The following is a 27,140-nucleotide window of genomic DNA, read 5'->3' on the forward strand; positions in this document are numbered from 1 at the left end:
GTAGCGCTGATCAGCTCAGGGACAATATTACCGTGCTCCCCGGGAGCATCTTGCCACAGAGTGCTCCGGGCCCTCCTGGGTTTTTCTTAGCTGTGACTGATACCGATTATTCTGCTAATTCTTCTCAAAAAGACCCCTCTCTGGACGTGGAAACTGTTACCCCGAATCAACGTCCGCCTGTGGGAGGTAACGCAGCACCGCGAAAGACATTCTGGACTTGAATCTACACCTGGGCCCGTCAACGGAGGACACCTCCTTCCCCCGCCATCAGGACTACGTCGCTGACGGAGCTTCACCATCAGGACTACGCCGCTGACGGAGCTTCACCATCAGGACTGCATCGTTGAAACAACACTGATAAGTGAACTTGGTTGACTTGTTCTTGTTAGTGGGTCACTAGTGAGGCGCTGTCGTGTTTCGCGAGTTTAGTTCAGGGCGCCTATATAGTAGATAGGTACACGATCACAATTTCACAGTAAATCCTAAGTTCCCTGCGTGGAAAACTGTTGTTATTCTTTGTTGGGTTGGAAGTTAAAGGAAAGTTAAAAAAACGTTATTTGCTTTCTGACTCCTCTTTGTCCCTGCATCCTTCTTTATCTGCGGTCTCTACATTTGGCGTAGTCGGCAGGATGCAGGATCCAAAGAGGGAGCCAGAAGATACGGAGGATGGGGCTGGCCCGAGAGCGTCTCTCTCATTGGGGGCCATGTTGAATAACCTGCCCAAGTTTAATGGGAGCAACATGTTGTTGTGGAGTTGGACTGAAAGGATGCGGGGGCTGCTGAGGATGCATCCTATGACCCCGGCCCTGGAAGCAGAGGTGGCCATTATGGCCTTAGACGGAGAGGCCCGAGATTCAGTGATGTTGAGACCCCCCACAGAGCGGAATACTTTTACTGGGGTGTTAAATGTGTTAGAAGGGACGCACGGGGATCCCACCGACGTGGGAGAGCTGCGGGCCCGGTTGTTTGGACGGCGACAAAAAGAAGGCGAGACTGTCACTCAGTACATGAATGCTCTGCAAGAGCTAAACATTGCAATCGTGCGGAAAGATGGTATGGGGATGGGACATGTTGACGTGACCCTGCGCGACCAACTGGTGAGGGGACTGCAAGATGAGTTGACCAAACAGGCTCTACGTGAACGAGTGCGGGTCGACCCGCGCCTGACTTTCTCCGACATAGGCAATGAGGCCCGCACCCGGGAGCAAGAGAGGGGGGTGACGGTCCTGACAGGAGAGACTCGGGTTATCCAGACCGCTGCACCAGGAGGGGGTGAGCCGTCGTGGGTTCAGGAGATGCGGCAGGAGCTCAAACAAATCAGGGACGAACTGGCTGAAGTTAAAAAGAATGCGCGAAGCCCAAGGGAGCTACCCCGGGGGCAAGGGTCTGGGAGTCCAGCTCGTGGCGCTCGTCCAGAATATTATCCGGTCCCCGGTGCTTGCTATGGTTGCGGGGAGGCAGGACATTTTGCACGGGAGTGCCCCCGGAGAGGGAGGGCCTCGTCCCGTCAGGCGTTAAACTAGAGGGCTCCGAGCTAAGGGGACGACGCTCGGAGCCAGAGTCCCCGCGGATGGGTGGTGAAAGTCCCGGAAATTTGGTTGCCAGCTGCCCCCTGGTTTGGGCAGAGTTTGAAGGGCGGGCTGTCCGTTGTCTGGTGGACACCGGGTCCCAAGTCACGACTATGCCCGAGGCTTATTTTAGAAAACACTTTCCTTTGACAGTCAGACCCCAATGGGGTCCTGTAATTCGGTTACAGGCCGCCAATCAGCTGCCCATCCCAGTGGAAGGGGTCACCTGGATGCAAATATTTTTATGTGGGAAGGACCTGGGCCGCCGGGGGGTTGTGTTAACACGGGGAGATCCCGGCCCACAACATACTGTGACCTTGGGGATGAACGTATTGAAAGATTTTGGCAGTTTTCTGTTAGGGGAGACTACGCAAGAGACACTCAATCAGTGGGGGACCAGTACACCTCAGGGCTCCGTGTTCAGACAGTTAGTGAGGGAAGTCCGAGTACAAGAGACCTGTCAGGAGGGAGACATACTAGGGAGAGTAATTACTTCCCCGACAGCAAAGGTGACGTTTCCCCCAGGACAGACTGTTATATCCCTGCCCATACAAGCTCGCATCCCTCTAGAAGGAGTACAAGTACAGATTGAGCCCACCTTTACATCCCCTTTGCCCACAGGACTGCTGGTGGCCCGATCCCTGGCTACTGTTAAAAATGGAGCCGTACCAGTGCGATGTGTGAATGTGGTCGAACACGATGTCGTGCTACGGGTCCGAAGTGAGATGGCCAAAGTGTTACGACCTTTAGAAGTGATGCCCCCTCCAGATACTTTGCAGTTAACGGTGGATTCCCCTGATCCCTGGATGGTCAGTGTCTGGTCTACGCAGGATCCTGAGCCAATAGCGTTTCGAAAGGGTCAAACTATTCTGGAGCACATGCGGACGGAATTGTCGGGCCTGGATCCATCACAGATCTCACAAGTGCAGCGACTCCTTGGACATTATGCTAAAGTGTTCGCACAACATGAAGATGATTTTGGCTGTACCACGGCCATCGAACATGGAATTCCGACCGGAGATACAGTGCCCATCAGGGAGCGGTACAGACAGATTCCCCCGCAGATGTACCAGGAAGTAAAGACGTTGTTAGGCCAGATGCTACAAAAGGGAGTGATCCGCGAGAGTCAGAGCCCATGGGCTGCCCCGATCGTGCTGGTGCGGAAAAAGGACGGCACGCTCCGGTTCTGTGTGGACTATCGTAAGCTAAATGCATGCACCGTCCGAGACTCTTATCCACTTCCCCGTATCGAGGAGTCTTTCTCCGTGCTGGGTCGGGCCAAATATTTTTCCACCTTAGACCTAGCCAGCGGATACTGGCAGGTCCCGATGACAGAAGCAGATCGCCCTAAGACAGCGTTTATCCTTCCCATGGGACTATTCGAGTTCAATCGAATGCCGTTTGGGCTGGCCAACGCTCCGGGCACCTTCCAACGATTAATGGAGCGGTGTCTGGGGGATTTGAACTTCGAGGCCACTCTCATTTATCTGGATGACATCATCATCTATGCTCCAACATTCGAGGAACATCTGTGCCGACTGGAGCAGGTACTAGACCGGTTGCTGAAATACGGGCTTAAGGTGAAGCCCCAGAAGTGTCACTTGTTCCGGGAACAGATCGAGTACCTGGGGCATGTGGTGTCCGCCGAAGGGGTCCGGCCATCGCAGGAGAAGATTGCCGCAATCCAGGAGTGGCCCACACCGGAGACCGCCAAGGATGTACGGGCGTTCTTAGGCCTCGCTGGGTACTACCGGCGCTTCGTGAAGAACTTTGCTCGCCGTTCTCACAATCTACAAGTCCTGCTGAAAGGAAGCTCCCCCAAGGAACGGGGAAAGAAGATACAATGGCAGGAGCCACAAGAAGCAGCGTTCCGGGACTTGAAGACAGCTCTCATGGAGCCGCCGGTGTTGGCTTATGCGGACTTTTCGCAACCGTTCATCCTACACACTGACGGCAGCTCTCAGGGATTGGGGGCTGTGTTGTCTCAGGTTCAGGATGGGCGGGAGAGAGTGATCGCCTATGCGAGTCGGTCTCTTCATGACTCTGAGTTGAACCCGGACAATTATAGTTCTTTCAAGGTGGAGCTGCTGGCTGTGGTGTGGGCTATGACGGAGCGGTTCGCTGAGTACCTGGCCGGTTCCGAGGTGCTGATACGCACGGATAACAACCCATTGGCACATCTGGAAAATGCGAAATTGGGTGCCCTGGAACAGCGCTGGGTAGCCCGGATGGCCAAGTACAGATACCGTATCCTCTACAAGCGAGGAGCGGAGAATGTTCATGCTGACGCGTTATCTCGTCTGCGGAAGAACCCCCCGAGAACTAACCGAGATGAGGAGCTGGAGGGAGAAGAAATCCCCTACGCCATCGGGGGCGCTGCTCGGACGGCTGTGAGCCGGGAACAGACCGGGAACGGAACGGCTACAGGACTGTTGGTTCAGAGTCGGGACGAATGGATACGGCTGCAACAGGAAGACCAGGAACTAGCTCCATTGCGACAGTGGATAACGAATGGTCTATTGCCCGTGAGAACCCCTGGACAAACTCTCCCGTCAGACCTGAACCTTCTTCTGCGGCAGTGGGAGCGCCTAACTCTTCAGGACGGGCTCTTATGCCACTTAACCATGGCTCAGGCAGATTCCGAGCCGACCTGGCAGATGGTCTTACCAGGGCCCGTGGTGGCCGCAGTTGCTAAAGAAGCTCATGAGTCCGGGGCACACTTCGGAGTGAAGAGGACGTTTAAGTGGCTGCAAACTCGGTTCTATCATCCTCGGCTGCTTGCGGAAGTACAAACTGCCTGTAGACAATGTCGACAATGTGAGCTAACCAAGTCACCGGAGGAAAGGGCGCCTGTGCAGAGCATCACGACGTCTGCCCCTTTTGAAGTATTAATGATAGACTACATTACCATTGGAGCAGCGCATCAAGGCTACGAACACTGCCTCGTTATGGTAGATCATTTTTCAAAATTCGCGGTAGTCACCCCTACCCGTGATCAGACAGCTGAGTCGGCGGCGAGCGCTATCTGTAAGAACTTTATTCAAGTTTACGGCTGTCCGAGGCGAATACATTCGGATCAAGGCGCCTGTTTCTTGGGCAAAGTCATGGAAGAGCTGCATCGCCTCTACGGCATTGATAAGTCACGCACCACACCGTATCACCCCCAGGGAAATGGGGCTTGTGAGCGGTTTAACCGGACTTTGCTTCAAATGCTGCGTGCGCTAGAACAAGATCAGAAGGCCCGCTGGCCGGAGTATGTGTCTGACCTAGTGTGGGTCCACAACAATAGAGTTCATCAAGTCACAGGACGCACCCCGTATGAAGTGGTCTTTGGGCGCCCAGGAAAAGGCATGACAGATCTGGAACTGTCTTCGGAGGAAGAAGGCCCCCGAACAGGGATGGCTTCGTGGGTGCGTGATCATCGGCAACGGCTGCAGACCTTACACCGACTGGTACACACTCGAATTCGGGAAGTGGAGCATCGGAGCACCCCTACAGCAAAACCCCCAGAGTTCCGGCCAGGTGATCGAGTACTCGTTCGAGAGCAAAGACCGCAAAACAAGTTAGACCATCGTTGGGAAAAAACACCCTATCGGGTGCTTCGCCGTATAGACCCGCATGGACCTGTATATGAAGTGCAGTCTGAGGCCCCCGGAAGTACAGGTACTCGCATTCTTCATCGCAACATGCTCCGGTTGTGTCGCTCTGTTGACTCGGACACCCCGGAATCCGCAATCAGGGAAGAGCCACCTACGACTGAGTCCCCCAACAACCATTGGTGGGATGAAGAAGATGATGAAGAAGAAGAACGGCGTCAAAATACTCCCCCTATCTCGACTACTACACTACCCCTGACCAGTCACCCTTCCGCTGACGACATTCCCCCAACACCCCCTACACCAGGACCCGAGCCACGACGTTCTGAACGTTCTACTGCCGGTAGACCCCCAACTCGCTACAGTCCTGACTTACACACTAGACAGACCCAAGTGTGGAACAACCCGTCAGATGGGCGACCTGTCAGTGCGAAGGCCTCGCCCGGGGACTGGCGAGCATACAGGGTGGGGGAATGTAGGGGACAGGGACCTGGTGAGCTGTGCAGACGGGTGGAACCATGGTTGCCGGGAGTCGGGGTTCCGGGGGACGGATTTGAGGGGCACATGGGAAGCCAGGCTCATGTGACAGGAGGCAGAGTGACGCAGGGAGAGGAGAGGATAAAAAGCAAAACGCGCGAAAGCAGAGACAGAGAAGCGCGGGAAATCTCTGAGGAGAGGAAACTGCAGCGCAGTTGTTGTGTGTATGCAGGCCGCAGTGAGACTTGCTGGAAGCAGGGGGAGAACGTGCAACAGACACTGCGGGCAATTACCAGAGCCCCCAAAAAGAGGCGCACTCGTCGTCAGCGACCCCCCAGGCAGAGGGGTAGCGCTGATCAGCTCAGGGACAATATTACCGTGCTCCCCGGGAGCATCTTGCCACAGAGTGCTCCGGGCCCTCCTGGGTTTTTCTTAGCTGTGACTGATACCGATTATTCTGCTAATTCTTCTCAAAAAGACCCCTCTCTGGACGTGGAAACTGTTACCCCGAATCAACGTCCGCCTGTGGGAGGTAACGCAGCACCGCGAAAGACATTCTGGACTTGAATCTACACCTGGGCCCGTCAACGGAGGACACCTCCTTCCCCCGCCATCAGGACTACGTCGCTGACGGAGCTTCACCATCAGGACTACGCCGCTGACGGAGCTTCACCATCAGGACTGCATCGTTGAAACAACACTGATAAGTGAACTTGGTTGACTTGTTCTTGTTAGTGGGTCACTAGTGAGGCGCTGTCGTGTTTCGCGGGTTTAGTTCAGGGCGCCTATATAGTAGATAGGATTTACTGTGAAATTGTGATCGTGTACCTAAGTTCCCTGCGTGGAAAACTGTTGTTATTCTTTGTTGGGTTGGAAGTTAAAGGAAAGTTAAAAAAACGTTATTTGCTTTCTGACTCCTCTTTGTCCCTGCATCCTTCTTTATCTGCGGTCTCTACACATGGGGGAGAGGGGATCGGTGCTGGCACCAAGCCGTCCAGATTCCTAGGCCCCATAGTGACCAGTGGCTTGTCACTATTAGCAGTACACCACTGACCACACAATGTAAATAGTACATTGCAGAGATACACGGTACTTATATATTTTGTGGACGAACACCAATCCTATAAGAATAAGTGCACAAGTATAAGAATACATAACACATGGGGGATATATCACTCTTTATTTACATTTGTATTTCATTATTTAAGGAAATTCAGATTCAAAGGGACCAAAACAGCATAAAAAAATAAAACCAATGATAAAATATATAGGTCTCTAGATATTATAAACTCATAATGAACATTTACTTACTGAAAATCATCAACTTCATTGGAAGATGAAATCTGTAAATGTAGAAATAATAATAATATTTAGTGTGATGAGAGTAATTCTACGATTGGCCGCAATGTCGCGATCAGCCCTGATTTCTCCATAAATACACACTTTCATATATGCATTTTCAATAAGGTAGAGGGTGATCAGTGTCCCCCAGACTCTCCTGATGATTATCTCATAGGGTCCATAAAGATGAGACATTTATCCTGGAATTACCATGTACCAGCCATAACCTCCCGCTCTATGTTTTCTATAGATCTCAGTGGAGTATATAACACTGATATCTGCTGACATCATGGAGATTACATTTAGTATCTATATTATTCACGTCTCCCCATTCTGCACATTCATTCTGGGTGGTAATTCATGACTTACATCCATGAGCTGACGGGAAATGTTCTCCATTATGCAGAAAAACTCTTGCCAATCGTCAGTACAGAAAACTCTTGACAATCGCACTGAAAATGGATTGAGATAAGAGGAGAAAGTTTATAGTCAGTAATAACAGACCAATGGTTACTCAGAAACAAATTGGGGACACCAAGCTCAGTATCAGGAGTAAAGACTGGAGGGAGAAAAGAAAGAGAAGAGCAGGATGTGGCCATTATATGGAGGAAACATAGGAAAGGAATAGAAAATTATAGAAACTAATAATAATGAGAGAGCAGGAGACTCAGACGCAGCGTACTCACACTCCAACTCTACGGAACCCTCAGCGAGCATTCCGAAGCGCAGCTCCTTATATAGAGGTGTGATGTCACAGCGCAGGCCCAGCACATGCTACTCTGTGACATCACCATTCACAGCAACTGTTACCTGTAACCTGGAAACTCTCTATAATAGACACAATATACCCTGTGAACTGCTCCACTTTTCACTTTATACCCACAAACTTAAATGTGCTCTATTGGGATCTTATCTGATATATAGCAACACAAAGTAGGCAGTATTCGAGAACTGTAAATGAAATGATACATGGTTTATAATTATTATAATCCACATAGACATACATGTACACAAATAGTCGTGCCTCTCCCTTTTTGATGTGGGATCGCACGCTGAGCAGCATATGATGGCTGATTTAAATCTCGCTCCAACCAGGGCTGTTAACCTGTTAAATCCCACTGTCAATCTCCGAAGGGGCACTTAACCAGTGTCAGCAGGGGGCGCATCATTCCACACGTTCATCGACACACCAGTGACGTGATTGCAGGGCACCGATGGATTGCCGTGTCAGAGGTCTGCTGAAGACCCTTGTGCTTGTCATGATGATTCTCCTGTGAAAGCCAGCCTCCAGATGGTGTTCATAGGCAGGGGCGTAACGACCGCGGTCGCAGCGGTCGCCATTGCGACCGGGCCCCGCAGGTCAGGGGCCCCGGGCCGGCAGGGCCGGGCTGGACATCGGGCACTTCTGGCAAATGCCAGAAGAGCCGATGCCAGTAGTGGGCCGCTGCACTGTTCCTCCCCCGCCGCCGCCGCCGCCGCCGCCGCATTTAACTATACCGGCGTCTATGACACCGGTATAGTTCAATGCAATGATGGAGGAGAGCGTCACCTGACGCTCCCTCTCCCATCATTCCCCGCTCTGCCTCTGACAGTACACTGCGGGTGCGCGATGATGTCATATCATCGCGCACCTGCAGTGTCCTGGGCAGACTGCAGCCACCAGGAGCAGCGCGGGCAAAAGGAAAGGTGAGGAGAGTTTTTTTTTTTCTTTTTCACCGGACTGTGGGGCCATTATCGGGGGGGGGGGGGGAGATGAGATGCGGGCTGTGCTCTATATACCCCTGTGCTGGCTGTGCTCTATATACCCCTGTGCTGGCTGTGCTCTATATACCCCTGTGCTGGCTGTGCTGCATATACCCCTGTGCGGGCTCTGCTGCATATACCCCTGTGCGGGCTCTGCTGTATATACCCCTGTGTGGGCTCTGCTGTATATACCCCTGTGCGGGCTGTGCTCTATATACCCCTGTGTGGGCTGTGCTCTATATACCCCTGTGCTGGCTGTGCTCTATATACCCCTGTGCTGGCTGTGCTCTATATACCCCTGTGCTGGCTGTGCTGCATATACCCCTGTGCGGGCTCTGCTGTATATACCCCTGTGTGGGCTCTGCTGTATATACCCCTGTGTGGGCTCTGCTGTATATACCCCTGTGCGGGCTGTGCTCTATATACCCCTGTGCGGGCTGTGCTCTATATACCCCTGTGCGGGCTGTGCTGTATATACCCCTGTGCGGGCTCTGCTGTATATACCCCTGTGCGGGCTGTGCTGTATATACCCCTGTGCGGGCTGTGCTGTATATACCCCTGTGCGGGCTCTGCTGTATATACCCCTGTGCGGGCTCTGCTGTATATATCCCTGTGCAGGCTGTGCTGTATATATCCCTGTGCGGGCTGTGCTCTATATACCCCTGTGCGGGCTGTGCTCTATATACCCCTGTGCGGGCTCTGCTGTATATACCCCTGTGCGGGCTCTGCTGTATATACCCCTGTGCGGGCTCTGCTGTATATACCCCTGTGCGGGCTCTGCTGTATATATCCCTGTGCGGGCTGTGCTGTATATATCCCTGTGCGGGCTGTGCTCTATATACCCCTGTGCGGGCTGTGCTCTATATACCCCTGTGCGGGCTCTGCTGTATATACCCCTGTGCGGGCTCTGCTGTATATACCCCTGTGCGGGCTCTGCTGTATATACCCCTGTGCGGGCTGTGCTCTATATACCCCTGTGCGGGCTGTGCTCTATATACCCCTGTGCTGGCTGTGCTGCATATACCCCTGTGCGGGCTCTGCTGCATATACCCCTGTGTGGGCTGTGCTGGATATACCCCTGTGCGGGCTGTGCTGTATATACCCCTGTGTGGGCTGTGCTCTATATACCCCTGTGCGGGCTGTGCTGTATATACCCCTGTGCGGGCTGTGCTGGATATACCACTGTGCGGGCTGTGCTGTATATACCACTGTGCGGGCTCTGCTGTATATACCCCTGTGCGGGCTGTGCTGTATATACCCCTGTGCGGGCTGTGCTGTATATACCCCTGTGCGGGCTGTGCTGTATATACCCCTGTGTGGGCTGTGCTGGATATACCCCTGTGCGGGCTGTGCTGTATATACCCCTGTGCGGGCTGTGCTGTATATACCCCTGTGCGGGCTGTGCTGTATATACCCCTGTGCGGGCTGTGCTGTATATACCCCTGTGCGGGCTGTGCTGTATATACCCCTGTGCGGGCTGTGCTGTATATACCCCTGTGCGGGCTGTGCTGTATTTACCCCTGTGCGGGCTGTGCTGTATATACCACTGTGCGGGCTGTGCTGTATATACCACTGTGCGGGCTGTGCTGGATATACCACTGTGCGGGCTGTGCTGGATATACCACTGTGCGGGCTGTGCTGGATATACCACTGTGCGGGCTGTGCTGGATATACCACTGTGCGGGCTGTGCTGGCACCCAACACCATGTTGCAGTGCAGGAGATTCCTGCAACAGTCCGAGGCGTATCTAGGGGAAGGGGGTGGGGGGGCGTCACGGAGGTAGGGGGGGGGCCCCATTTGGAAGTTCGCACCGGGGCCCATAACTTTGTAGTTACGCCACTGTTCATAGGAGATCATGATTCTCACTACAATTATGTATCGCACAAGCAATCAGACGATCGCAGCTGCAAGTCCCATTAGGAGACTAGCAAACACAGTATAAAATGAAAAAAAGAAAGTTTAAAACATATATATATATATATATATACACGTTCATAAAAATTTGATCTATCAAAATTTAAAATAAATTAATCCGGTGGGTAAACGGCGTAATGAGAAAAAAAAGAAGTAAAACACTAAGGTGGAACAATATAAGGTCACCAACATAGTATTTAAACCCAGATAGGGTATATTCAGTACAGAAAAACTGGGACCAAGGGCAGGAACATATAGGACCACTGCCTAAATTAATCAACAACCAAAGGAAAAAGAAGCAGCATAAAGTCCAGATAAATATGTAAACAAGCTTTATTAACAATTTATTACAGGTTTAAAATGAGCAGAGGGAAGTGGTCCCCGTGCTGTACTCAGCACGCACCTACAGAAACAGGGGGTATGTGCCTGTAGTATATATATGCCCACATTATAGCCAAGGCTAGTATAGCAGAAAATTAAAGTGACTGTGCATAGGATTCAAAGAAGCCTGCATTGGACACACAGGTCCATAAGATTAGCTGACAAGCATATTTCATATTAAGTATATAATACTATACATACCAGGTAATGTGGAAACAAGTCACGGCATGGATTGGCACTTCACCCCTGTATCCCCCGACGCACGTTTCGGCTATCGCCTTTCTAATATGAAATATGCTTGTCAGCTAATCTTATGGACCTGTGTGTCCAATGCAGGCTTCTTTGAATCCTATGCACAGTCACTTTAATTTTCTGCTATACTAGCCTTGGCTATAATGTGGGCATATATATACTACAGGCACATACCCCCTGTTTCTGTAGGTGCGTGCTGAGTATAGCACAGGGACCACTTCCCTCTGCTCATTTTAAACCTGTAATAAATTGTTAATAAAGCTTGTTTACATATTTATCTGGACTTTATGCTGCTTCTTTTTCCTTTGGTTGTTGAGAAAAAAAAGAAGCCAGAATTACTTTTTTTTTTTTTTTTTTGGTCTTTGTAACACTGCAATAAAATAAAAATAAAAAAAATAGATTGTAAGCGCTCACAAACAGGGTCGTCTTATTTTGCTTTAATTATTGTATTATTTTTAACGTTGTTACTTATGACTTGTGGATGAATTGTTAAACTGTAAAGGGCTGCGGAATATGTTGGAGCTTTATAAGTAAAAGTTATTATCATCTACCCCAAAATGGTATCAGGAAAAACGTCACCTCATAGCACAAAGAATAAGCCGCCACACAGCACTATCTTCTGAAAATTGAAAGCGTTCCAGGTCTCGGAAAAAAAAGAGACACAAGCAAAGTTGTTTTTTTATTTTTTTTATTTTACAAATTTCCTATTTTTTAGTTTTATCACTTAAATAAAAAACTAGACGTTTGGTATCTGTGTCCTCATACTGACCTGGAGAATCATATTGTAGGGTCAGTTTTACCATATAGTGAACACAGTAAATAAAACTTTCCTCAAAATTGTGACATTGCACTCTTTTTGCAATTTTAAAGCACTTGGATTTTTTCCCCACTTTCCAGTGCATCACATGATAAAATGAATGGTGTCATCAAAAATACAACTTGTCCCACAAAAAAACAAGCCCTCATACTGCTATATGTGGCTGTAGAAACTAAAAAAAAATAAGGTCTTAGAAGAAGGAGAGGAAAAAACAAAAATGTAAATGAGAGGCTAAAAATGTAAATCTGATAATTGTGCCGTGCCTTTGTCTTCCACCTCTCCCCTCCCTGAGTCAGTATTGTACTGGATCACCTTTCGCTACTATTAGGCCATGTGCACACGTTCAGGATTTTTAGCGTTTTTTTCGCGTTTTTTCGCTATAAAAACGTGATAAAAACGCGAAAAAAACGCTAACATATGCCTCCTATTATTTACAAGGTATTCCGCATTTTTTGTGCAAATGTTGCGATTTTTTCCGCGAAAAAATCGCATAGCGGAAAAAAAAGCAACATGTTCATTAAAAATGCGGAATTGCAGGGATTCCGCACACCTAGGAGTCCATTGATCTGCTTACTTCCCGCACAGGGCTGTGCACACCATGCGGGAAGTAAGCAGATTATGTGCGGTTGGTACCCAAGGTGGAGGAGAGGAGACTCTCCTCCACGCACTGGGCACCATATAACTGGTCAAAAAATAAGAAATAAAATAAAAAATAGTCCTATACTCACCCTCGATGTCCCGTGCAGTGTTCCCGCCTCACCGCTGCACGCTGCCGTTCGGTTTCTGTAGCTGGTGTGCGGCGAAGGACCTTGCCGATGACGTCACTGTCCTGTGATTGGTCGTGAGCGGTCATGTGACCGCTCACGTGACCGTGACGTCACGGAAGGCCCTGTGCGCACAGACCAGCTATAGGAAGACGAACGGACGCCGCTTATGAGATGTCTGGGTGAGTATAAGCATTTTTTTATTTTTTTAATTATTTTTAAACATTCTATCTTTTACTATAGATGCTGCATAAGCTGCATCTATAGTAAAAAGTTGGTCACACTTGTCAAACACTATGTTTGACAAGTGTGACCAACTTGTCAGTCAGTTTTCCAAGCGATGCTACAGATCGCTTGGAAAACTTTAGCATTCTGCAAGCTAATTACGCTTGCAGAATGCTAAAAAAACGCGAAAAAAACGGAAAAAAAACGCAAAAAAAAAAATGCGGATTTCTTGCAGAAAATTTCCGGTTTTCTTCAGGAAATTTCTGCAAGAAATCCGCAACGTGTGCACATGGCCTTACTGCTGCAAGTCTTTTGGGTCAAGTGCCAGAATTGCAGATCTTTGCAGAACAGGAAAAATGTGGAACAGTTTACGGGGTATAAATACTTTTTCAAGGCACTGTACATACTTTCATATGTATTGTAGTAGTGACAGAGTTACACATTAAATTTTTAGCAAGACCGGAATTTGAAGTAGGGAAGGTGGACAAACTTGGAAATTGCCCATGATCTCCATCCCTAAAATGGCACCAGTGTCTACAAGCCGGAGACTTCACTGATGTTACCATCCTTTTCTTACTCGTAGTTCTGCCCTCATTGTAACAGTAGTCAGCTCTCCGTGCTCTTGGCGTCTGTGTGATAGATTTGTGTGGTATACAGCAGTCACTCGTAGAAAGAGGGCAGCAGCCTGTACCAGTGACGAGATGGCGGTATGTGGCACTACTCAGCCAACAGCTTATTATCACCCATCTAGTAGTGCATTGGATCTTCTTGGGCCTTCAGAACTACAACAATTCATCATGGAGTAGATTCCACGAGGTCCTGAAATCGTTATGCAGGAATATTAGCCCATGTGGACCTTTACTCCACCTCCACCAGCCTGAAGAACTGATGATACTTGATGGGAAGGATTCATCGATTCAGGGTTTTTTGCACCAAATTCTGATGACCCTCCCATAAGCGCAATGCAAAAGAATTGTGAATCTGAAGCCTCCGTCACTCCAGCTCTATTCCTCACCCAGCGCCGCCTACTCCTGCATGAGTGCCTGAAGTCCCATCTTTATTAAAAATTATTAGAAAAAACATATATATCCTTAATAGAAACAAGATGCAGCAGTGTCATAAATTAATTAAGCAACCAAACCTCCCTGTAATATTCAAAGTGCATCATGCAGAGTGCCAAAACTAATGGAGATCCGTACCTTAAGGTGCCACCTGGTCCTAATAATGTGCCCACCCCTGTTGCTTAATTAATTTATGACACTGCTGCACCTTGTTTCTATAAAGGATGTATATATTTTTTCTCCCCTTTATTCATTTAGTAAAGGGACCATTTACATTTTTTTTTTATCTATTTACTTTTTCACTTATTTATGGAGATCTATAATATCCTTATTATGAGCCTATTTACTTCAATCATGGCCTAATATACTGTAGGTTTTATTTTTGGGTCCACCATTTACAATATTGACTATATTGGCATTTTAATATTTTATATTTTTGTATTAATTGTCCTGATATGTGCACACAATCTATTTTATTTTTTAGTATAACTATTGCTAATATTTAATAAAGATATACATTTTAAATTACTTAATCTTGTCTTGTTATGGTTTACTCTATAGTTTTGGTGGTTGGTTTCTTCCTGTAACTAAGTGGTCACCACTTTCTTGATTTAACACCAGGGACAGTTTATTACCTTTTTTATCATATAATAAAAATCTTATATTTATGGTTACACAAATATTGATCCCTGAGGTGTAGGTGTTATCATACTGTTTAATAGGTAGAAAGTTGCCGATCAGTGGAGGGGGCAGGGTTATACATAGCTAATGAATATGGAGGACTACATGGCAGCAGGTTTACTAGTCCTCTAGTGATATTCTCCTGCTAATAAAACTGTGATTTTAACAAAACTATGGCAAGCAGCCCAGTAAACACATTGGCTGGAATCAGGGTCTCTGTATCTACATTGTGTAGTTGTCAGATTAGATAACAAATTCCTGATGACAGATTAAATTATTTCAAATATTTATTGAAATAAAAATTTGGTGCATTCCTTTTTAATTGTTATGTCTAAAAAAAGTCTATGTAACTGTTAATTAACCTGTCACTCATACAAAACAAGGATGTCTTACACAAAAGACATTTACTGAACCTACAATATAGAATATACTAGATGGTGGCCCGATTCTAACGCATCGGGTATTCTAGAATATGTATAGTAGTATATAGCACAGCCCATGCAGTAGGTAACACAGCCCACTTAGTATATAACACAGCCACGTAGTATATAACACAGCCACGTAGTATATAGCACAGCCCATGCAGTAGGTAACACAGCCCACGTAGTATATAACACAGCCACCTAGTATATAACACAGCCACGTAGTATATAGCACAGCCACATAGTATATTGCCCAGGCATGTAGTATATTGCATAGCCACATAGTATATAGCACAGCCACGTAGTATATAGCACAGCGACATAGTATATAACAGCCCACGTAGTATATAGCACAGCCCATGTAGTGTATAGCACAGAGACGTAGTACATAACACAGGCCACGCAGTATATAACACAGTCCATGCAGTATATAATACAGCCATGTAGTATATTGCACAGCCACGTAGTATATAGCACAGCCCACGTAGTATATAGCACAGAGGCGTAGTATATAACACAGGCCACGCAGTATATAACAGCCCATGCAGTATATAACACAGCCCACGTAGTATATAACACAGCCCACGTAGTATATAGCAATGTGGCCACCATATCCCTGTTAAAAAAAGAATTAAAATAAAAAATAGTTATATACTCACCTTCCAGCGCCCCCCGGATCCAGCCCAGGCGTTTTGCGATTTCCTTAGTATTGCCCAGATGATCATTGCATTACCTGGAAAGGCAAGAATTCCATCACCTGGGCAATACTAAGGAAATCCTGAATACATGACTTGTTGGTGGCTCTTGAGGACCGGAGTTGGGGAGCACTGCTGTAAGGAAGCGCTCCCTTATATAGTCCACAGTGTGTAGTACTGGGTGCAGTGGTCACAGTGAAACACATCGACCCCATGTGGCCCAGTACTGGGAAGATGCAGGAGCAGATGAAGAATTCAAGTGTTTTACCTTCTACCTTTTGTACATACTGCCAAGATCAAGTAACCAAGAGATTATTTTATTAATAACATCAAGCTCATCCTTCATGATAACAAAGGGTCCCAACTTGCTCTAAGTTACAGCAGCCATCAGTCTGAGAACGACAGCAATTCAAACATCGGTTGCGCACTCCCAGGGACACCTGTTTATGGTCTCCAAAATGCACCTCGTCCATGACACGTGAAAAGCATGGATAACACTCGTACGCGGAGAACAGACATCTAAATGAAACCTTACGAGGCTAGAGTATTGGCAATAATTAAAGCTCCTGGTATCCACAACATTCTCTGTAACAGAGCTCACCAGCTATAGGGCTGGCCTCCTTACATGGGGCAGTGGCTTTCTTGGCCCCATCATTCTCCAAGGCCTCGGCACAACCTCCATCTCTTTAGGCCTTATGGTTATGTATATGAGCTGAGGTGGGGCACATTCATGTAGTTTTAGGTTTGCCTCAGTGAGTGCATATTGATATGAAACAGGAGCAAATGTCTTCCAAATAATTGACAATTTTGAGATCTATATCGCATTCTAGGTTTACCCACAGGAAATGAGAAGAGAAGATGTCACTCAGCAGCCACTTACCTGTCACGTCTCTTCTTACTTTTAGGCGAGTGATAATTATCGCTCAGATGTTTTTGCGCTTTCTCCGGGAACGTTTCAGACAGTTGATATGGTTGCAAAGACCCCAGGAACATGGTTGCTTCATTGTCACGTGGCTGACCATGTACATGCAGGAATGGAGACTTTGTACACAGTATTGGAGAGTAAGTGATCATCACCAGGATTGCATATGTTCATCTTAGTCATCTGCGATAAAGCCTCCAAGTGACAGTGATGGGATATCGCCACCTTGTAATACAGAGGCCTAAAACATTTTTTGTAATATATACAAACTGGAAGTAATGTAATGAGTGAAGAATTGGATGTAGCATTTATCTGTGCTCCTTATGAGACCAAGACCAATTTGTCTAGTAGAGTCTTCATTAGTAGAGAAGAATATGGTACACTGTTTAGTAGTTGATTGTCAGCAAATACTTAAAGGGAATCTGTCACCAGATTTTTGCCACCTAATCTGAGAGCAGTATAATGACCCTAACTCCAGTGATGTAGCACTTATTAGGCAGCTTGGTGTAGTTTTCATAAAATCACTGATTTATCAATATGAGATCATCATTAGTACTAGTATACCTGCTGCCATGTAGTATCCATATTTATGAGCTGTGTATAACCCTGCCCCAACTGTTTGCGTATGCACCATGTACACAGAAAGCTGCTAATCAGTGGTGTGGGGTTATATAGAGCTCCGCAGTCAGTCAGAGAAATAATAAATCTGGAGCAGATAACACAGGCGGGAGGTGACCCCGAACTTTAATTTTAAAAAAAAAGAAAACAGAACAAAAAACTTGATCTTTCATCCCTTCTCCTCTGCTCGCGCTGCTTTCGGGCGAGCACCGGAGAAGGGATGAATGCCGCCTTCAGCACCACACGCAGGGGACAGCACTTACTGTAGCGCTGTCTCTCCTGCGGCAGTACGTGCACACGGAGGAGAGTGCACACTGTTCTCCGTGTGCATGTGTGTGGGACGCTTTGTGGACCGTGCTGCCGGAGAAAAACGGACATGTCTACGTGTTTTCAACATGGACACACTGTCTGTGAAAACACGCAGACGTGTGTCAGTATCTCTGGTACGTGAGTCAGTGTCTCGGTACGTGAGAAAACAGTCACTACACGTACCGGAGACACTGACGTGTGAAACCGGCCTCAGCAGTAGAGTTCTGCTGCCCCCATGGATGTACACAATTGCTTTGTATTGACTTCAAATTTAGATTCATCAGTCTATTCCAATTTACTCTACCGAGTTTAAGGCTAAGATCACACTAGGCATTTTTGTAGCTTTTTTTAATGCATTTTCTTATGCAAGTTTTCAGATGCGTTTTACGGTACCATCAATGTCTACGAGATTTCAGAAATCTCACACACACATCTTGTTTTTATTGTCATCAGGATTTTGTTCTTAGCATGTTTTTTTGCACAAACGTGTCACTTCTTTCTGTGCTTTTTCAGTGTTTTTTCACCACCCATTCAAGTCAATGGGTGAAAAGCAAGAAAAAAGCACCAAACACACAGGTATCAGGTTTTGGTGCGTCTATTGGCGCCAAACCTGATTGTATAGAATGGGACTTTTATTTTCAATACTAAACTTTATCAGCATGCAAAAGAGACAAATCCAGCATGCCAAAAATGCAAGGAAAAACAAGGAAAACATGCTTTTTTTCTGCAGCTTCTTTCCTGCCAAGAGATCAGGTTTCGCTGCAGGAAAAAAAAGCTGAAAAAACGCCTAGTGTGAACTTACCCTTAATGTTGTAGCACAAAGCACAAATATTTTTTCACGTAGTACCTTCAAGTGTCTGTGGCTGAAAACTTGCTCTCAACGGTTATTTGAAGTCAATCACTTTCCACCAAGTTCTATTTCTTATGACCCGATCCACAGAGATGTGTACAGTATGTTCTATGTAATGGTTGTTGATATAATTGCGTACAATGTAATTGTCCTGTATACATGCAGAGTGCGTCTTTAACCCCTTCACACAGAAAAAGGTTTTCACCTTCCTGACCAGGCCAAACATTTTAATTCTGACCAGTGTCCCTTTTAGGCTGCTGTCACACTATCAGTATTTGCTCAGTATTTTACATCAGTATTTGTAGCCAAAACCAGGAGTGGAACAATTAGAGGAAAAGTATAATGGAAACATATGCACCAATTCTGTATTTATCACCCACTCCTGGTTTTGGCTTACAAATACTGATGTAAAATACTGACCAAATACTGCTAGTGTGACGGCAGCCTTAGGGTATGTTTCCACGGAGCGTATTCCTTCAGTAATTGCTACAAACGCAGCATCCAGATGTTACAGCATAGTGGAGGGGATTTTATGAAATCCCAAATCCACTATGCGTACAAACACGCAGGTGGCAGACCGGCGTATACACACATGTGGCGCGTCTTTATAGACCGCAGCATGTCTATTTATATACACTGTGTTTCAAATTATTATGCACATAGAGTTTAGGAGTGATAAGGTTAGAATTTTTTTATTTGTCATTTAAACTCATTGATGGTGATGTGTGTCAGGGCTCTTTATATCACTGAAAGCAATTGCAGATACCTGTGCAAATTAGTGTGGCAGGTGTGTCCAAATAAAGGCAAGACTACTTAAGAAGGCTGTTCCACATTATTAAGCAACCTACATTTTTTGCCAAAATGGGAAAGAAAAAGGATGTGTCGGCTGCTGAGAAGCAACAAATTGTGGAGTATTTAGGTCAAGGCATGACTACAATCAACATCAAGAAGTATGTAGCTGATTCCCATCACACACGTGTGCGTGCTGATAAGGAAAAATTGAGGACTCTTTCCAACAGGCAATTGCGTAAGGTTAAAAGAGCAGCTGCAAAAATGCCTTGTCATAGCAGCAGACAAGTTTTTGAAGCTGCTGGTGCCTCCAACGTCCCCAGAACAACAAGATGCAGGGTCCTTCAGAGGTTTGCAGCTGTGCGTAAGCCATACTGTCGACCACCTCTATCCACTGCAACAAGCAGAAACGGCTCCAGTGGGCCAAACGATACATGAAGACTGACTTCCAAACTGTTTTGTTCACCGATGAGTGCCGTGCAACGCTCGATGGTCCAGATGCATGGAGTGGAGGATGGACACCCCATGAAAACACGGCTAAGGCACCAACAAGGAGGAGGTGGAGTAATGTTTTGGGCTGGAATCATGGGGAGAGAGATTGTCGGCCCCTTTATGATCCCTGAAGGGGTAAAGATGAACTCCATAATCTATGTGGAGTTTCTAAAACAACACTTCCTGCCATGGTTCAAGAGGAAGAACCGTGCTTTCCGCAGCAAGATCATTTTCATGCATGATAATGCACCGTCTCATGCTGCAAAAAACACATCTGCATCTCTGGCTGCTATGGGCATAAAAGAGGACAAACTTATGGTGTGGCCACCATCTTCCCCTGACCTCAACCCCATTGAGAACCTCTGGAGCATCATCAAAAGGAGTGTCTATGATGGCGGGAGGCAGTTCACATCTAAGCAACAGCTCTGGGAGGGTATCCTGTCCACATGCAAAACAATTGAAGCAGAAACCATCCAAAAACTGACAAATTCAATGGACGAGAGAGTTCAGAAGCTTCTTTTGAGCAAGGGGTCCTATGTGCAAATGTAACATCGCCTAAATTAAAGTTTTCACTTGAGAACTGTTTGATTTCATTTTGTAATAAGCTGATAATGCTTATAACTTCACAATTGACCATTTTTTTGTTCAAAATAAAAAAAAAGGTTGAAAACTCTGCTGTGCATAATAATTTGGAACATGCATTTTGAGTGTTTATTTTTTTTAAAAAGATACTGTTTTCATAGGCAGTTTTTTCCAAAACATTGCAATTATACTAGAATAGTAGATGACTGGAACATAACAATGACTGCAATTCACATAGGTAATTTAGAGAAAATATGAGGAAATATTATTTGCATAATAATTTGGAACACAGTGTAAACAACACAGTCTATGTATAGGATGCAGTGATTCCTCATGTGTTCAATGAACCCATGAGGAATCACCGTGCGTACAAAATGGGGCAGCGCTTTGGGCGGAGTGGGGTATCCGCTGCATCCTAAGCGCTGGGATTCTGGACGGTGGACACATACCCTAATATGGTAATTAGTGATAAGTGCAAGTGCTCGTTACTCAAGCTTGCCTAGGATGCTCAGGTATCCACAGAGTATTGTGGGTGCTCGAGTGACATATTCAAGTCCTCGCAGCTGCATGTTTTGTAGCTGTTAGTCACAAAATATGTGTTTATTGCCCGTGTTTGTCAGGCAATCCCAGCATGTTTTGTGGTTGTCGAATAGCCGCAAAACATGTGGCCACAGAGACTCAAAAATATCACTCGAGCACCCACGATATTCCGATAATACCAGAGTACTCTAGACAAACTCTATATAAAAATACCTAAAATTTGACGAACATTTCGAAAAAGGTGCAATTTTTGAACTTTAAATTTTTTATGCCCTCATGTCATCATCATTTTTGAAACCTGATGTGGAAGTAATGAAAAATGATGTTTTTTCCAAATGATGTTTTTTCCTCAAAATATTTGCTTTTTTTCCCATTGTCACAAGGGTGACAGGAGAAAATGGAGTGCCCAATATGTTGTGCATTTTCTCCTGAGTATGCGGATGCACCATATGTGACGGAAAATTCATGTTTGGGCACACGCGCTATTTGACTTTTGAGCATCAGACAGACTGTGAAAGCCATGTCACTTTTGAAGAGCCCCCAAAGTGCCAAAACATAAGAAACACCCTACAAGTGACCCCATTTTGGAAACTACACCCCTCAAGTAATGTATCTAGGGGTGTGGTGAAAATTTTAAACCCACAGGTGCTTCACACAAATTTAAAACATTGGACCATGACAATTTACCTTTTTTTTTTTCCAAAAATGTTGCTGGAGTCGCACATGTTTAATTTTCACAAGAGTAATAGTAGAAAATGGTCCACCCAATATGATGTGCAATTTCTCCTAAGATCCCCGATGCCACATATTTTTTCCCCAAAAATGTTGCTTAAGTGGCAAATCTCTCATTTTCACAAGAGTAACAGGAGAAAATGCACCACCCAATTTGTTGCGCAATTTCTCCTGAGTATGCCGATGCCCCACATGTTGGGTGAAACTACTGTTTGGGCTCATGGGAGGCTCGGAAGTGAAGGAGCGCCATTTGAAATAGAGTGCAGACTTGGCCAGAATAGACTGCAGACATCTTATCACATTTAAAGAGCCCTTCAAGGTGCCAGAACAGCAGAAACCCTTCATAAGAGACCCCACTTTGGAAACTACACCACTTAAGACATTTACCTAAGGCTCATCACCATTTTGTACCCACACGTGCTTCACGGAATTTTAAAATATTGGACAGTGAAAATGAAAAATTATATCTTTTTCCCAAAAAATGTTACTTGAGTCACAAATGTTTAATTTTCACAAGGGTAACAGGAGAAATTGCACATCAAATTAGGTGGTCCATTTTCTCCTAAGAACGCCGATGCCACATTTTTTCCCAAAAAATGATGCTTAAGTGGCAAGTCTCTCACTTTCACCAGAGTAACAGGAGTAAATGCATCACCCAATTTGTTGCTCAATTTCTCCTGAGTACGCCAATACTACATATGTGGGGTAAACTACTGTTTGGGCGCACAGTAGAGCTCCAAAAGAAAGGAGTACTGCTGTGAAATGCAGACTATGGCTTATTGGTTTCGGGTACCATGTTGCATTTGTAGAGCCCTTGTTCTGCCAGAAGTGCAGTAACCCATCACTCATGGCCCCATTTTGGAAACTACACCCCACCTGAAGAATTTTATCTAGGGGTATATTTGGAATACTGACACCCACAGGTGACACCAGTGATCTCATATTGAAGAAATATCCAGTGGATCATCAATGGTTAGACCCAGATAACCCCTTTTTAAGTGTGTTCTCTCGTCTGCAGCAGTGCCATACATGTTGACGCTAAGTGTGGTTTGGGTACGGTGCAGGGCTAAGACGACGGGGGCCATTTGATTTTCCAAGAGTGGATTTTATTGGATTGGTTTCTTGGGAGCCATGTCACTTATCCAGTGCCTCTGAACTACTAAGAACATTACAACCTCCTTTGTTAACCCCTTACCGGCCTCTGCTGTACTAGTATTGCGGAGGTCAGATCCCCTGCTTTGATGTGGGCTCCGATGGTGAGCCCGCATCAAAGCCGGGACATGTCAACTGTTTTGAACAGCTGACGTGCTCTCAATAGCGGCGGGTGGAATCGCGATTCACCCGCCGCTATTATCTAGTTAAATGCCGCTGTCAGGGTTTGACAGCGGCATTTAACTAGCGCTTCCGGCCATCGGGCCGAAAATGAGCGCATCGACGACCCCCGTCGCATGATCGGGGGTCAGCAATGCGTCGGCATAACAACCAGAGGACCTCTATGGTTGTTGATGCCGGATTGCTATGAGCGCCACCCTGTGGTCGGCACACATAGCAATGCAGTAAATCTACTACATAGGGGCGATCTGAGGATCGCCCCTATGTAGCAGAGCCGATCGAGTTGTGCCAGCTTCTAGCCTCCTCTGGAGGCTATTGAAACATGGCAAAAGTAAAAAAAAAATGTTTTAAAAAATCTGAAAAAAAATTAAAAAAATATAAAAGTTTTAATCACCCCCCTTTTGCCTCATTCAAAATAAAACAATAAAAAAAAGTCAAACGTACACATATTTGGTATCGCCGTGCTCAGAATCGCCCGATTAATAAAAAAAAAGGATTAACCTGATCACTAAACGGCATAGCGAGAAAAAAATTTGAAATTCCAGAATTATGTTTTTTTGGTCGCCGCGACATTGCATTATATTGTAATTGCGGGCAATCAAAAGAACGTATCTGCACCAAAATGGTATCATTAAAAACATCAGCTTGGCACGCAAAAATAAGCCCTCACCTGACCCTAGATCACTAAAATGGAGACGCTACAGGTATTGGAAAATTGCACAATTTTTTTTTATTTATTTTTTTTTATTTTAGAAAAGTTTACAATTTTTTTTACCACTTACATAAAAAAGAACATAGACATTTTTGGTGTCTATTAACTCGTAATGACCTGGAGAATCAACATGGCTGGTCAGTTTTAGCATTTAGTGAACCTAGCAAAAAAGCCCAAAAAAAGTGTGGGACTGCACTTTTTTTGCAATTTGACAGTACTTGGAATTTTTTTCCCGGTTTCTCGTACATGACATGCTAAAACCAATGGTGTCGTTCAAAAGTACAACTTGTCCCGCAAAAAACAAGCCCTCATATGGCCATATTGACGGAAAAATAAAAAAGTTATGGCTCTGGGCATAGGAAAATGGGCTTGGCTTATGTGTTTACTGAAAAGGTAAAATGGCTGCAAATGAAGTTTGTTCGGTACACAAAGCGACGACCTGTTCATACTGCAGTTTTCAGCATTATGTTGTAATTCTGACATCTGAACATGAGCTGCTAATTAATAGTTCCAGACTGGGCTATTTTCCATCTTCCTGACCAGGCACATTTTTATTTTTTTTTATTTTTTTGTACATGAACTTTTATCAGCTCTAAAAAATAAAAAATCTCATTTGGATATTTAAGTAATTGTTTCCGCTTCCTTTTGATTTAAACGAGGCTTCATTTTTGTCAGTTTAAAAAAAAAAAGTTTTCAACTTTAGATTTTTTTTTTCAATGTCACGAAGTGTTTTACCACCAATGAATACTGTAAAAGCAAATCTAAAAAAAAATTAGAGAAATTACATTTATTTGTCTCTCAGTTATCATCTCATTTAGCAGGAACACTAGAATCAGCACTTCCAGCTGTCCGCTGTGACATTGTCGACATGTCAGTACCGCAGTGCCATCACCAGCAGAGTGCTGCACTGTGATCCTAAACTTTGTCCCCCCCCCCCCCCCACACACTTCAGCAAACACCCAGAAGGTGATGGGAGTCCTGACATGGGACAAGCTGATCCTGCCCACATTTACTATAGTCGTAGTGTGAGCTAGCTGTACACTTGAAAGAGAAAGTCCAGCATAAAATGTTCCAAAGCTTGATTGGATTTTCCTAAAAAATATAATACACCTATTGGCAATTCCAAAACGTGTGCATAATGCCAACGCGTTTCCAGCTGAACACATTTCTTGTTTACAGCAGAAATGAAAATGAGACAAACATTTCTAAAAACAAGGATGCCAATTATCAATGGAGAACGGCTGAGATCTTAGATCCAAATGAAAAGCACTAATAAGTGAATGGAGTTCTTATAGGAAAATCTCCCAGAAAATACCCTGATAACGGTGCTATATCCAAATGGTGTGCAGGTGACACATTGTATTTATAGAAGCAGTGTATGGCGCACAATACCAGGAATACAGCTGTATGGAGCAAGAGACGCAATAATAACAAAAAACATATCTGTTGTTCTTGACTGATAATTGGGCCACAAAAAACCATGGAGAAATGTCATTTTTGATCCAAGTCACTAATTGAAATCACGGAGAGCACATGGATGGCATACGTCTGTATTCTGTGCATTAAGGCCGTTTTCACATTTGCGGTTGTGTCCACAGCGTTTCTTCCGCAAATATCCTCATGCGTTGTGTATTCCTATATTTAACATTAGGGACGCATGCGTCTGCGATCGGTTGCTTTTTGCCGCGTTTGACGATGCATGTGTCGTTTCGTCGTCTGCGGTTTGGCGCGGTAAATGCTACATGTAGTAATTTTAGAGGCGTCAATTTGCCGCCCAGAAACTTATGCGGTCAATTGCGGAAGGAATGCGCCAAAAAAATGCATTGCTGTCTATGTGAACGCATGCGTTGTATCCCAGGAAAACATGTCTAGACACTGAATAGCCACCCCCCACAAGCACAGGTGATAAAGGGAGGGAGTGGGCTACAACCTTGGAGGAAAACAAGACACTGAAAAATGTGAGTATATCCTAGCCAATGCCTTTATTTTCTACTTTCTGTCTCTACATGTCCTAATTTCTGCAATTTCTTTCTTTCTGCACGCATCAGAATGTCTTCTTCTTCTGATGATGATGATCAAATGCCTGGGCCTGCACAAGCGGAAAATGTCAGCGAAGTGAGTATTCACCTCCTCAGATTGGTAAGTATTCACTGTCACATCAACACATATGACATTTTTTTTTTTGTTTTTTTAGAGCACTTCTTCCACTGCGGCAGAGGCTGAGCAGGAGGAGCGGGGTCACAGTCGGGTGGCACGGCGGCAGTGTGTGCGTATACGTGGCTGACTGTTTATTGTACCCTCACTTTACAAATTCTTGAATCTTCATTTCTTTACTTTTTCTTTCTTTCCCTTTTCCCTTTTGCTTCTGGACTCCTTTTTTTTTTACTTCATGTCATTACTTCATGCCATTTTTTACTTCATGCCATTTCTCTGCTTCTGTTTTCTTTCTTCCTTATGTTAATGTCTCCAACATTAATGTCCTTTTTTTTTTTAGGTTCCAGAACGGGATGAGGACCTCATAGACAATGACCACCTCATCTCCCTGGTCCAGTAGCGAGTCCCGTTGTGGGACACCGGGATTCCACAGCACTCGGACAACGTGACGATCCGGCGGCTATGGAATGAGGTGGCCAAAGAGATGTGGGATGGCTGGGACAACGCCCCGACTCGGGTCCGAACTGCATTTGGTAAGTATTGCAATGCAGTGTGAAGCAGCAGAAACCTTGGCCGTGCTCCACAACTGTGTGTGATGACAGAAACTCTCAGGAGTTTCTCTCAGCACACACAGTTGTGTGAGCACGGCCAAAAGACCATTGTCTAACCATTATGTTTTGTTTTTTCAACAGTGGGCAGAGTCAAAACATGTTGGCGTTCGATAAAGGACCGCTTCAACAAGGACCTGCATCAAGAGAGCCGGCTTCCTAGTGGTTCTGGAGCAAGGATCAGAAAATACCAATATCACCGCATCCTTGCATTTTTGAGACCGGTCCTTGCCCAGAGAACGTAAGTATATTTTTGGTGAAAAAAAAAAATGTTTTGTATTGCATTAGGCTGCCGTCACACTAGCATTTTTTGGGTCACTATTTTACATCAGTATTTGGAATCCAAAACCAGGAGTGGGTGATAAATGCAGAAGTGGTGCATCTGTTTCGATTATACTCTTCCTCGGACTGTTGTACTCCTGGTTTTGGCTTCCAAAGTCTGATGTAAAACTGACCAAATACTACTAGTGTGACTGCAGCCTAATACAAAACAGATCTATACTCATCAAGTCGGGTGTCAGAAATAATGAATCATTAATTCACTATTTCTGACACATGTCCTG

General features: G+C 45.6%; 1 protein-coding gene across 5 annotated transcripts in view; it reads right to left on the reverse strand.

The window, feature by feature from the left end:
• Positions 1 to 7,428, reverse strand: part of LOC143810079 (uncharacterized) — a 61,833-nt gene extending 54,405 nt beyond the window's left edge. For all 5 annotated transcript variants that reach the window (XM_077292970.1, XM_077292971.1, XM_077292968.1 and 2 more), the window contains exons 1-2: positions 7,352 to 7,428; positions 6,953 to 6,984 (exon numbers count right to left, since the gene is read on the reverse strand). In XM_077292970.1, coding sequence (XP_077149085.1) covers positions 6,953 to 6,984; positions 7,352 to 7,381 — 62 coding nt within the window. In that variant the 5' untranslated portion in view covers positions 7,382 to 7,428. The remainder of the gene's footprint in view (positions 1 to 6,952; positions 6,985 to 7,351) is intronic.
• Between the last annotated feature and the right edge of the window lie 19,712 nt (positions 7,429 to 27,140).

The sequence above is a fragment of the Ranitomeya variabilis genome, chromosome 2 (genome assembly GCF_051348905.1).
Source record: "Ranitomeya variabilis isolate aRanVar5 chromosome 2, aRanVar5.hap1, whole genome shotgun sequence".
In the NCBI taxonomy this organism is placed as follows: Eukaryota; Metazoa; Chordata; class Amphibia; order Anura; family Dendrobatidae; genus Ranitomeya; species Ranitomeya variabilis.